We start from the raw sequence: 13,043 nt of genomic DNA on the forward strand, positions 1-13,043 counted from the left end.
TCTGTCTCACTCTCTCTCTCTCTCTCTCTCTCTCTCCTGCAGGTTCCTGCATTCTTATTCTTTTTTCACGCTTCTTCTTTGAGTTCACACTTCTTCTTTTTCTTATTTCTCTTCTTCTTCCTTCCCAAACTATTTCTGATTCTCTTCTTCCTCTTCTTCCTCCTCCTCCTCCTTCTGCTGTATCTCTTCTTCTTTCTTCTTCTTCCGTTTTCTTTTCTTCTAATTCTCTCAATTTTTTCTCTAAATCTCTGAATTCAACTACATCAATTATTTATGTCATGGATTTTGTTATTTAACTGAATGAAATAAATGGATGTGATTGGTTGCTTATCTGGAGGAAATTTAGTCATCATGAGATAGTAGGAACTTGCCACATCACAGGTGATTTAAAACACCAATAAAAAATCCTTAACATATAGCACTGCTCTAGTAGTCATTCTCTTCTAATTTTTTACAGGAAAATATTGCTTGATCACCAAAACTACCAAAATGTTATTCACTCATTTAATCAGCTCTGATAACAGCTGCAAAATGGAAAAGGCATCAAAAAGGGGGTTACTTAGAAACAAGTTCAGCAACTGCATGATTTTTTTACTTATCATTTTATTTATTTTGTAGGAAACAGAAATTTTATTTAAGAAATAAGAGAGTATATAAATTTTAGGATAAGGAATCCTCACCAAAAAAGAAGGAAAGAAAGAAAACACAACAGGGACTCAATGAAGATAACACAAAGGAAGGTCAACAAGCAAAGAGCAAAAGAAAAAAAAAAAAATACACATACGCACACACACAATCATACTATATTCTACCCAAAGCGCACAACCAACTAAGCTAAGTCAAAGTGCAGTTTCCAGAGAAAGACTCAATTACTCACCCTCTGTCCGCAAAGTATTCAACTTCCCCATTACTTCATCAGTCAAAAGTTTCCTAATTGACCATTCATTAATGCTCCTAAAACATCCAGAATCCCATTTTTGATAGAAATGCACCATAAAACAATGAGGGACATAGACATGCACTCAAGACAATTCATTGAAATTACAGATTAAGTCTTGTTCAATGCACCTAGAGTAAGATACTTTCTTTGATTTGAAATCAAAAGGAAAAAAATGCTTTAAAGATGCAAAATATTGGTACATGCTGTGTTATCTATAGCAATTTACAGACTTCTTTACACCTTCTACAACTCCTACTTGTCACAACTTGTTATATAGTCCAAGGACTGCACAACCTACTTTGTTATAAGGCTAAAAATTATTCTACAAATTTTTTTCCCTTTAAAAACCTAGATTTTCCCATAAGAGAACATATATGACCTTACATTTATATCGGAAGCATGAATCATACCCTTTTTGATACAGTTTTTTGTTTAAAATTTTTAAAAAGGAACAATCATGAAAGGATATTTGTGTGTCCGAAAGAATACAGTGAATAACATTTTATTATGCATTTAAAGTTTATGAATGCCTATATGTATGTATATATATATATATATATATATATATATATATATATGTTTCAGATACTTTTGATGTCAATGTCAGTACCCTGCACAAAATATCAAAGCTATTACAATATCCCTGGTACAATTGGTACAGTTCAAAAAAATTTTATATAGAGTCTATTGGCCCTATTTGATTTCCAGGAATCTTGAACAGTGCTCAGAAAAATTTATACCCTCTCGATTTTAAAAATGAGTAGGAGAAAGGAGCACAAATTTAAAATGGTTCTACACAATGCATATTGATTTCTAGGAATCTGGAATAATGCCCTTCAATTTGAAAATGAGAGGGAGACAGGAGCAGAAAACTCCTCCCCCCTCCCCGGGAGCCATTTTGAAAAACTAATGCAACAAAACAGTGGCATTTCTCACCTGGGAACCTGCTTGAGGAAGAATATTTACAGCTGATAATCTGGTGAAGAGAAGACTAAAGGATGCCTTTTGTGCAAAGAACAAGAAAATGCAGTAAAACACTTTTTTACTTTGCAATGGATGTGGGTTCTCTGGAGTCTGGTTTTTGTTTCTTTTGCGACAGTTGAGTGGTAGTTGGAATAAGAATTGAAGACTGCTTTGGCCACGCTGGGGAAAGGCAGGTGGGGTTGTAAAGTCTCTCCAAGAGCAGAAGGAATAAAGGGATGTCATTCAATGCGCAGTGTTCTGGATAGTTCACATAGAGACATGCTGGAGACCTTAAAGGTGTAGAAACCTCTTTAAAGCAATTGAAAGGAAAGTACTTCTGTCTCAAATTTTTGGTTGAGTGGTTCATTTTGCAACAGTTCTAATTCTTTTTTAGATTTTGTGAAGAGTTTATTCTATGGTGTCTAGTAGTTCATGTATCTTTCCCTTTTGTATCTATTTGACTCCCCCTTGAAGTTCTGAAGTAATGGATATAGCAGTTTAAAAATTTTGAAAATGATTGTGGCTCCCAGAGGCGGTTCCCTTATAGAACCTACCTGGAGAACTGGAATGCCTCAAATCATCAATCTCTTCGAACTTTTTTAGATAAACAAAGAAATTGATTTTGAGAAGAAAGGAAAAATACAGGGATAAGGTATCATCATAGCCAAGATTTATTGAAAAAAGAAACACGAGAACTTGAAAACATCAGAAAAGTAATGATGCAGACGTCTCCACTCCCTTGGCTAAATCTCTTAAAACTAATGGAAAACAAATCAAAAGAACAATAAGCCACAACATCGATTTTTTTACCTTGGGATATATGATAAGACACCCATCTGACGAACATTCCGTTCATTTCTTTCAATATGGTGACAAGCCTCATCAACAAACTGCAACAAAGTTCAAAACTTATCAAGATGAATACCTCAAGAATGCAATTGGCATAAAAAGTTTCAGCCTAAATTATTAAAACATACACGACTGAACTGAATAGAAATCCTTGATTCAAGGTCACCAAGCAAGAGGCGCACAAATCCAGCTGCATCAGCTTTCTGACCAGAAAGATAGCGTTCTGTAATTCCATGCATTGATATGCAACGCAAAGGATCAATCTTATACGCCCAATCCACTACGGCATAAAAGTCTTCCTATAAATTCACAAAAAACATAACATTTTCTGCAAATCAGACACAAACTTGTAAAATAATATTGACGATCAAGCTTGAACGAACAAACCACTGTTAAGCAGCCGTAAAAATTTTCACACATAAAACTGTAACTGAGATTTCTAAGAATGCAAGAAGAGGACAAATAGGAAATTGATTTATAGTAATTTTTTATGTGCAGGCCCCATTCTAGCACTGGTTAATTTCATTAGGAATAGGAGGAAATGAAAATTTTAAAAAAGCCTAGGTAATTCACTTGCAACCATATGATTTAGTACCCAGCCAATGTCGTCTATTTTAGAGCAAAAGGACAAATAGGAAATTGGTTTATAGTTAATTTTTACTTGACGAGGACAGCAGAAGCCATAGTCAAGTTTACCATATTGTACATTTGTATGATTGGGACATTGGGTAGTTTATCAAATGATTAGGTGCACCAGTGCATTTTAATTTTTCTTGTGTGCATATGCACGCACATGGGTGCCTTATTCATGCATTGACAGATTTCTAAATATGGATCCTCCCACCCTTTTTTCTTCTTCATCGTTATTGGTTAATGGTTATTTAGTATAATTACCTATGTTAGCAACTACAACTTAGTGAGGGTACTATAGTCGTTGTGGTGTACTTGGCCTATAATTATAAATAAAGGGAGAAACCAATCATCATGATCAGAGGTCTTCCAACTTACAAAATATGGTTAACATGATATCACATCATGGTCCCAAGACCTAGACCCGAACTACCATAGCCACCAACAAACTAAAACCAAAAATCCTAAATCCTCTGCATATCTACCATCATAAGAGAACTGCCAGCACCATCCTGGGCCTAAAAACCAGCCAACAGCTACCGGAAGACAGCAGACACCAGAAATTCCATGGACAATACTGCCAGTTGAGGAACTCCAAAACCACTTCAGATCTCGCAAAACTAACACCATAGCCACCCATAGACACTGCCAATATGCCAGCTCCTAAAATCCCATTATCAGAGCTGCCTCATGCACCCTTACACTGGTTGAAGGCTGGCAGCCAGTGAGTACAACCATGTTTTTGGCCTGAATAGATCCTATATTGTTTGATGAATCCCTCTATAGACAATATTATTGAGTTTTTCATGATGGTTACTTTTCTTTTTCCAAAGATGCCACATTTTAGTTGTTCACATGCGGCTCTCCAGGAACAATTGTGTGGTACTGCTGGAGGCTGTTTGTCAATGTTTACTAAGTTGTTCACGTGTGGTGTTTGAGATTGTCCCAGTGGTCGAGGTTTTGTGCATTGTAATGGAGTCCATGAATCCGAAAATAATGTTCCCCTCGTCAGTCACTTGTTTAGCTATTTTGTAAACTATGTACTTTATAAGAGGAGTATTTGAAGTCCCTACAGTATTACCCCAGCAAGCATCTCATTACAATGCATCTTTTGCTCAAAAAGGTAATCCTACAGCCTGCATGTAATCTTGCATCTCTCCCGCTAGTCCTTGGATCATCAGTTCCATCACCGCTGACCATACGACAAGTATACCCTCCGATATTCTGAAAACCTATCTCGAGTTACCAATGAGTTCACTGCTATAGTTAATAGGAACAACAATCCTACCCCATATCTCTTTATACCATTTTTTATATTCCTAAATCCACCTTTAATCTCATCTTTGTTAGTAATTTTATGCAATATCCCTAAATTGTTCTAAATTGTTAATATCTCATTCTGTTGTTATTTAGCATATGAAGACGAGGATGACAATATGCAGACAACGTGAGGCTCGTGACTTTTTCTAATGTCACTCTTTCCTCTTATTACCTGCACATCTGCTGCTACACAACTTCAAATCCATCATCCCCTTGGTCATCCTCCGTTGGACAAGTTAAATCAACTAGTTTCTAGTTCTCTTCTATGTCTGATCTTGAGTAACACCACTGTGTTTTCTTTTCTGCCTAAGTCAATATATGAGCAATTAGCCATTTCATTTAGTTCATATCAATGTCTGAGAGACAGTTGTGTCACATCAAAGTTGAAGTTCCAATATTTTGTAATAGTTGATCATACTGTAGGATGAATTGGCTTTTTTATTTAATGAAAGATCAATTGTTTAATATCATTTATGTCTTCTGTTTTGAAATTAGAACACAGTTTCATGCAACTAGTAAGGATACTTTGCAGTGGAAATGCTAAGGTGTACTTCAGTAACCAATTCACTACACATATAACTAAATCTGGCATGTTCCATCCGTCATCATGTGTTCACACTTCACAACAAAATGGAGCACAGAACGTTAAAAAAAAAACATATTCTTGAAGTCATTCATACCCTATTATATCAAATGAATGTCCCAAAATTTTTTTAAAGTGATGTTGTGCTCACTACTTGTTCTCTCATCAATAAAATGTTGTCCTATGTCCTTGGTGGTAAAACCTATTTAGTTATCTTCCCAAAGGCTCCTTTCTTCTCACTTCCTTTCCCTATATTTGGTTGTGTCCTTTGTCTATCAGTAAAGTCTAGGAATGGATAAGTTGGCTCCTCAAGTCTTCATACTATCAGAAATATTTTTGTGGGCAACTCTTGTACTCAAAAGGACATTGATCTTATATCCCTTCTTTACATTGATTATTTGTCTCTACTGAGGTTATCTTCTAGCTTGCACTTTACTATTATGATTACTCGAGCGAGTTGCTTCCTCTACCGGGCCTTCCAGATTATAGGCTATTATCTCTACCCAGTCCTCCTGCATCTTCATCTAGTTTGAGTCCTTATCGCTTGGGTCATTCTAATCTGCATGTTTACAATGATTCAAGTGAGGAGAGCCACATTTAGCTGCTGCAAGTGGGCCTCTTGCTTCCTTCTCTGATGCTGATTTCACAAGATGTTGATCACCATACTGCTGCCCAAAAAGTAAACACACTTGTACCCAACATACAAATATACAATCTGCAATTTTGTTTGCTATGATTTCAACTCACCCTCATTGTTGTTTGTTAGCACTTTATTCACTGTTGCTTTTCCTAAGCCTGTCTCTAAAGCCCCATCCCATTTTGGGAGGAGAAATGTAGTGATTGAAGAGATACATGCATTAGAGGATAATGACACTGGGGAATTGATACCTCTTCCTTCATGTCTATGGAAATTGGTACCCCTTCCTTCCTGTTTGTGGTTGGCTGTAGTCTACATGCTGCAAAGGTCAATGGTTTTGGCCCATTTGAAGGGCCACAATTCTAAAGGATATGCTCAGGTGCATAGTTTGAATTATTCCAAAAAATTCTTCACAATCACCAAACTTCTCTCGATTCGTTTATTCATCTCCTATTCTCCTTAGCCACCACCTTTCATTGGACTCTACATCAATAAGATATCAATGCCTTCCTAAATGGTGATCTTTAGATGGAGGTCCATATGGAGCAACTACCTAGGCTTGTTGCTCAAGGGGAGTCATCAGCAATAGTGTTGTCTAAAAAAAATCATATATGGCCTAAACACTAAAGTAATCCTCGAAAGCATGGTTTGGTAGGACTAGTGCAATTATGCTTGAATTTGGCCTTCACCTATGTGCAGTATATTTTATCGCCACACTGCCGCCAATTAGAATTTGTTGGGTATGTAGATGACATTGTGATTAATGGTAAAATCATGGTATGCAAAGTCTAAGCAGGTTCTTCAGATAAAGTTCTAGACTAAAGATTTGGTTACACTACACATTTCTTCAGTATATAGTTATCCAAATATGGTTCCTGAAGAACATAAATTGGCTTGCCACAACCCTCACAGTTTCTCCATCGAAAAGTCGTGATGTCTCTCCTCAACGCCACCCCTTGCCGACCCCTTCCCTCAACTTTGCAACAATGGAGGACACTCTTTTGTAACCTAGCGGCCCTAACCTAACCCAAGGAATCTCTCGACCTTCCCTCCTCACCTCTTTCTCCATCTTGCCCTCATTCTCTCTCCTCATCGAAACCCTAACCCACCCTCTTCTCTTTCCCTCATTTCCTTCGCTCTACTCCTTTCTTCTTGCTTCTTCATCACTTGCTCCCTACAACTATAGGAACTTTCCTCACCCTTTTGCCTTTGTCCATAGTAGATGCAAAACAATCGGTGTGGGTTGAGAGGAAAACTTTCAACGTGGTCATTGAAGGAGAGAAAACTAACATCCTGAGGCTAACGAAATAGCAAAGGCGTCACACATAATTTTTTTTGGAGTTAAGAGGGGCTCGCCTAGTTCCTTTGAGCCCAAGAAGATTTCTGGACTTTGAGAAGAGTCACCCCCTCAACCTCTTCGTGGTTTCATAGAATGAGGAACAAGGATAAAACACTATCGTTGCTTCAAAAGTTGAACAAGCATGATAGGTTGGAGACATTTGTCTTCCAAGAGAGATTTGATTTGAAGAGGTGGCACAAAATCTCCAATGCAGCAGCTGAACTGTGCTGATCTGCCTTCTTTTTAGAAGTCTAGTGCTAGAACTCACCATAGACCCTTGTCTCCCTTCTCGAACTTGAAGGTAAAGAAGACTTTAGCGCCTCCTAGAACTTCTTTGACCTTGGCGAAGCCTGCAGCAGTTTGTTCTTGCACTCACTGCTCTTGCCCTCACTATGCTGAACCCCTCCAACTTGTCTCCAGAACTAACTAGCTGCAAGGAACATATGGGATGGGGAAGTTGACAAGAGTCGTGCAAACTTGCAAGTATTATCGAGAAGAACAGAAGAGTCTCAGTCAGGCCCAAACTTTTCTCCTCCTTTGTCGAAATTGGGGCAACCTTGAAGGTTGACAGGGGCAATTTATTTGAGGAGGATCTCCCCTTGGCCACCCAGCCCTTAAACTTCTTCATTAGTTCAACGAAAAGCTTGTCTAACCATGTCAAAAGGGAACATGCCCAACTTCTGGAACACCCCTTTAAAGCCCCCACCCCCCCCCCCCCCCCCCAACCCAAAAAAAAAAAAAAAAAAAAAACATTATGGCTTCTAGTGATGTTGAGGAATCAGACTCAGGGGACCTTAACACAGAGGCTGCTTCCAGTAATCTAGCCTTGAACCAGCCACCACAATCCACTCTAAGGCTTTAAAATCATTCTCAGTCCTACTAATGTGGAAGACAGTCTCAACTTTGAAGTGTTGAATGGAATAGACCTGAATAGCACACATTTTACGGAGCGGGTATCCAATTGGGTGTTACGGAAGGTGAAAATGGTCAGCAAAGCCATTGACTTGTCTTTTGGGCTTTGAAGATAGGGAAATGAAACTGTTTGAAGAGATCCAAAAAAAGAGGGAGAGAAGAGAGGAGGCACAGTTTACTTCTATAAAACCTTCAAGCAGCAAACAAGAAACTGGACACAAAAAGCTAAAACACCTAGAAAATTTAGTAAATTATGATAAATTGGGAGGATGCAAAGGTATGGTTGAGGCAAACAGTATCCAAGACTGCACTGTTAAATCAATAAATCATGTCAAGGAAACTCATCTCTTAGAATGTGAAGGGACTAAACGACAAATCCAAAAGGAGTCTAATCAGATCCACTCTCAAGGAGGCGAGAGATGACATTGTCTATTTACAAAAAACAAAATGAAAACTATGGATAAACTTTTAGTTAGAGATCTCAGGGGATAAAAGACTTGCAGGTCTCCTTTGGTGTTATGGGTAAAGTAGGAGGCATTTTGTGGAATCTCAATTTTGTGGAGACGCTAAATCATTCCATCAACTCCTACTCTGTCTCGTGCTTGTTCAAAAACCTAGATGACAATTTTCTATAGGTTCTCACATAGTCCATGGCCCAAGTAAAGGACCTCATAGACACCTTTCTAGACTGAGCTCTCGGAGATTAGAAGCTGATAGGACGCACCATGGGTTCTTGGAGGAGATTTCAACATGGCAATGTACCCTCTTGAAAGAAGTGGAGACCAACTTCATGAAAGAGTTCTTGGACTTCACCAATGTGAATGCCCTCATTGATCTTCCACTCATGGGCGGAACTTTCACTTGGTCCAACACTAAAGAGCGGCCTTCCTTCTCAAGAATTGATAGATTCCTTATTTCGGTGAATTGGAACACACACTTCCCCAAAGCCACTCAGGGACTCCTTCCCAAGCCCACAGTGAACCACTTCCTTGCTCTCATTGACATAGGAGGAGTTAAACAAGGGCTAACTCCTTTTTGCTTAGAGAACATGAGGTTAAAGCACAATGGCATCAAGGAACTCATTAAGTTCTGGTGGTCTATGCTCCCGACTGAGGGGAAAGCTAGCTTTGTGCGAGCATCAAAATTGAAAGGGTTGAAAGAAAAGCTCAAGATGTGGAACAAAAGTACCTTTGGAAATATTCAAGAAAAAAATACCACTTTTTTTTATAGGAAAAGAAACTTCATTAATAGGAAGAGAATTTACATAAGGGAGACTGAGCCATCTCCTGAGGAAGGCCTTGAACAATCCAGAACAAACAACTAATAAATAACAAATGAGAGGAGATCAACAAGCTAATAGGTTCCTCCAATCTCTTTGTAACTCCTGGAAACTAATTCCTCCAAAAAATCTTAAACCAACACACACAATGAGGCCATCCCAAACCAACACCCAATTTAACATCTTCCTAGTGTTTTCGGGCATTACACTCCAACCATAACCCCCACTAAAACTGCAAGTATTCCACACGTCCCTAAAACTGTCCTTGCCTTCCTTCATCCAAAGCCTCTGAAAGAAAAGGCTCTTGACAAGCAAGAGCTAAGAAAAAGGTTCAGTAACGACGAAAGGGCCAATAGAGTTTGTTGAAGAAGGAATTGATCAAAATTACTAGCCTTGAATAAATCTCCTCAAGACAGAAATCTAGAGCCCTATGGCTCAAGAAAGGAGATTGGAACACCAGATTTTTCCAATGGACAGCGAATGCTCACTGCAGACTGAACAAAATTTCCAGCATTGAAATCAAGGAGTACACCTTGAAAGAGAAAGAGGAAATCAAGATAGGAATCTGCAACTTCTATAAAGCCCTCTACTCTAAATCCAAAAACTAGAGACTTGCAGTGGATGGTATCAATTTTAAATCTCACAGCCCCTCCACCGCAGAGTGGCTAGACCACTAAAGATACCTTTTAAGCAAAGTAGAAATCCTCCAAGCCATTAGAGAATGCAATGGAGACAAAGCGTGCCAGGGCCAGATGGTTTCTCCTTGTCATTCTTTCAGTCAAATTGGGGCATGCTCAAGCAGGACTTCTTTATCAACATCTTTGAGGATTCTTTAGATCAGGTAGATTTGTGCAACGTCAAAGCTACTTTCCTTACTCTGATTCCAATGAAATTTGGGCCCGTTAATATAAAGGATTTTCATCCAATCAGCTTAGTGGGAATTTTTTATAAGATCCTTGCTAAATTCCTCCCTACAAGGATCAAAAGAGCTATACCGGACGTCATCAAGCAACATCAACCCACCTTTGTGGCCAGAAGATAGATTATGGATGCAGCCCTCATAGTTAATGAAGTGGTGGATACTTTTTAGATAGGGGTGTAATCAGTTTTATTCGGTTCGGTTTGCCCAAAACTGAAAACTGAACCAAATTTATCGGTTTTAAACTTTACAAACCGAAACCACACTGAAAACCAACGATTTAAAAAAACCAAAAACTGACTACAACCGGTTCAGTTCGGTTTTTAATCTATTTATAAGTTAATTAAAAATTTTAATTCAAAAGGAGCCCAACGTAGGAGGAGGGTGTAATTTAAAACTTTTATAACTAGGGTCCAATGGAAAGGGCATGTTTTAAACAAGGCTTAATAAAAAAGCCATATAATCCAAGCCCGTTAAAAAAGGGATTTAGAAAAGGCCAACTGGAAAAAAATTCAGCCAAGGCCCATTCTCCACTGGCTTTAATGACATATGGAAGCTGGGTAGTGGTTGGATATATATAAGATTATAAGGGGAGGAAGGGTCTTTCCCTCTTCCCTCAGTCAATGGGGGACAAATAATTCTCACTTCCCAACAGCCCCTACTCACATTTCAAAGCAAAGCAACCCTTGTTCACTCTTTCCTTATCCTACATCAGAAAGGAGTAAAATCAAGGACCGTTCCCTTCTATATAAATCTTCCCACCCTACTGCTTTTAATCCGTCTCAGCAACCAATCTTATATATATTTATTATACGATTATATTTATATTATTAATAATTATAATTATTATATATAAAATCTGAAAAATTTAGAGCAATACTCTAAAGATTTTGAAAACATATATATATATATATATATATATATAGTAATCAGTTTTCGGTTTTCTCAGTTTGGATTTTTTGTAAAACTAAAACCAAAACCGAAAAACCAAATCGGAATGTTAAAAGGTTCAATTTCAGTCTGGTTTTCAGTTTTTTGATAATTTTTGTGCACCTCTATTATCATAGAGAAAGGAAAAACGATGTAGTGCACAAACTCGACTTGGAAAAAGCTTTTGATCATGTCAACTAGAACTTTCTTTATCTTCTATGAAAAATGGGTTTTGGGGAGCACTGGTGTAGATGGATCGCTAATTGCATCAATACTCCAAGCAATCTCAAAGCAAATCAATGGGTACTCTATTGATTTCTTTCGCTCCTCTAGAGGGTAGAGACTAGGGGAGCATTTATTCCCCTTCTTGTTCATTATGGTGATGGCGGTGTTGGGCCTTATGTTGAAAAAAAATTACCAAAGAAGGGCTACTTAAAGGCCTCAAAGTTGGCAAAAATGGAAGGTCCATAGAGGTCACACATCTCCTATTCACGGGAAGGGGAACTTTCCCTATCAATTACCTTGGGCTATCTCTTTGTGCCAAATTCAAAGATAAAGGAGTATTGAAGCCCATTATTAAAAATTTCAAAAAAAAAAGGATGGCATGAATCAAGAACCTTTTTGTCAAAAGGTGGCAGACTCACTTTTTATTAAAAGAACCTTGACAAATCCTCCCATTTATTTCATGTCCCTCCAACCTCTTACAAATTATGTTGCCAAGTGTCACAATTCCACATCAAATGAGTACTAGGGGAAACTTGGGCTTATAAGGTTGGTTTGGACTCCAACTACATGAGGTGCCTTTTATAGGACAGACTCGTGAGACCAGTGGGCCAAAGCAGACCATACTTCACCGAACTTGGGTCCAAAACTGTTACATTTGTTATCAAAGCAACCCTGTGGGTATTATCATGTGGGACCAAGCAGAAGCACTCTAATGAGGGTGTCAAATATTAGACAGGGGAGAATGTCACTGTCCCACATCGAATGTGTAGTAATCTTCAGCTTATAAGGTTGATTTGGGCTCCAATTATGTGAGGCACCTTTTATAGGAACCTATGCGGCCAGCAGGCCAAAACAGACAATACACCAACAAACTTAAACGAATTCAAAGGAAGTTTCTTTGGGGGAGATTGGGGTTGAATTCAAGTTCCGCCTTGTTAAATGGGGCATGGTGAAGCAACCTATTCGATCAGGAGGTCTAGGTTTGAAGTCCCTCCACAGTTTCAATAAAGCCCTTCACAGAAAATGGTAATAGGGATTCATGATAGAGAAAGATCATCTTTGGCGAGGAATCATTGACTTGAAATATGGGCTTAAGCATAATGATTGCACCACACAAGGTCGGGGTGGGGTATGGAAATTCATCAAGAAAGGATGGAATGACTTCTTCTCTTGTATTAGATTCTATATGGAGAATAGGGACAACATATATTTTTGGCATGATGTGTGGCATGGCCAGGAGGCCCTTAGTATCTTATTCTAGCCATTTACGACTTGACCAATGACAAATACGTCTGCATCAGTCAACACCTCCAAGCAAATCAGGGGCTTGTCTAGAACATCCTCTTCTTTAGAAACATGGAAGACTAAGAACTCGACCAACTCACAGATTTCTACAATGATCTTTACAACTTCCAGCACTTAAACAATACAAATCATCCAATTTGGACCTTAGTTAAAAAGGGGGTCTTCACTGTTAGATCTTTCTACAATAATTTCCCTAGGTCTCAGATTTGGAA

At 38.4% G+C, this 13,043-nt stretch overlaps 1 protein-coding gene across 1 annotated transcript in view; it reads right to left on the reverse strand.

Moving 5' to 3' along the window:
- Positions 1 to 13,043, reverse strand: part of LOC131162474 (exocyst complex component SEC3A) — a 56,282-nt gene that overhangs the window by 22,752 nt on the left and 20,487 nt on the right. The window contains exons 17-18 of the mRNA XM_058118999.1: positions 2,881 to 3,051; positions 2,714 to 2,793 (exon numbers count right to left, since the gene is read on the reverse strand). Coding sequence (XP_057974982.1) covers positions 2,714 to 2,793; positions 2,881 to 3,051 — 251 coding nt within the window. The remainder of the gene's footprint in view (positions 1 to 2,713; positions 2,794 to 2,880; positions 3,052 to 13,043) is intronic.

The sequence above is a fragment of the Malania oleifera genome, chromosome 8 (assembly GCF_029873635.1).
Source record: "Malania oleifera isolate guangnan ecotype guangnan chromosome 8, ASM2987363v1, whole genome shotgun sequence".
In the NCBI taxonomy this organism is placed as follows: Eukaryota; Viridiplantae; Streptophyta; class Magnoliopsida; order Santalales; family Ximeniaceae; genus Malania; species Malania oleifera.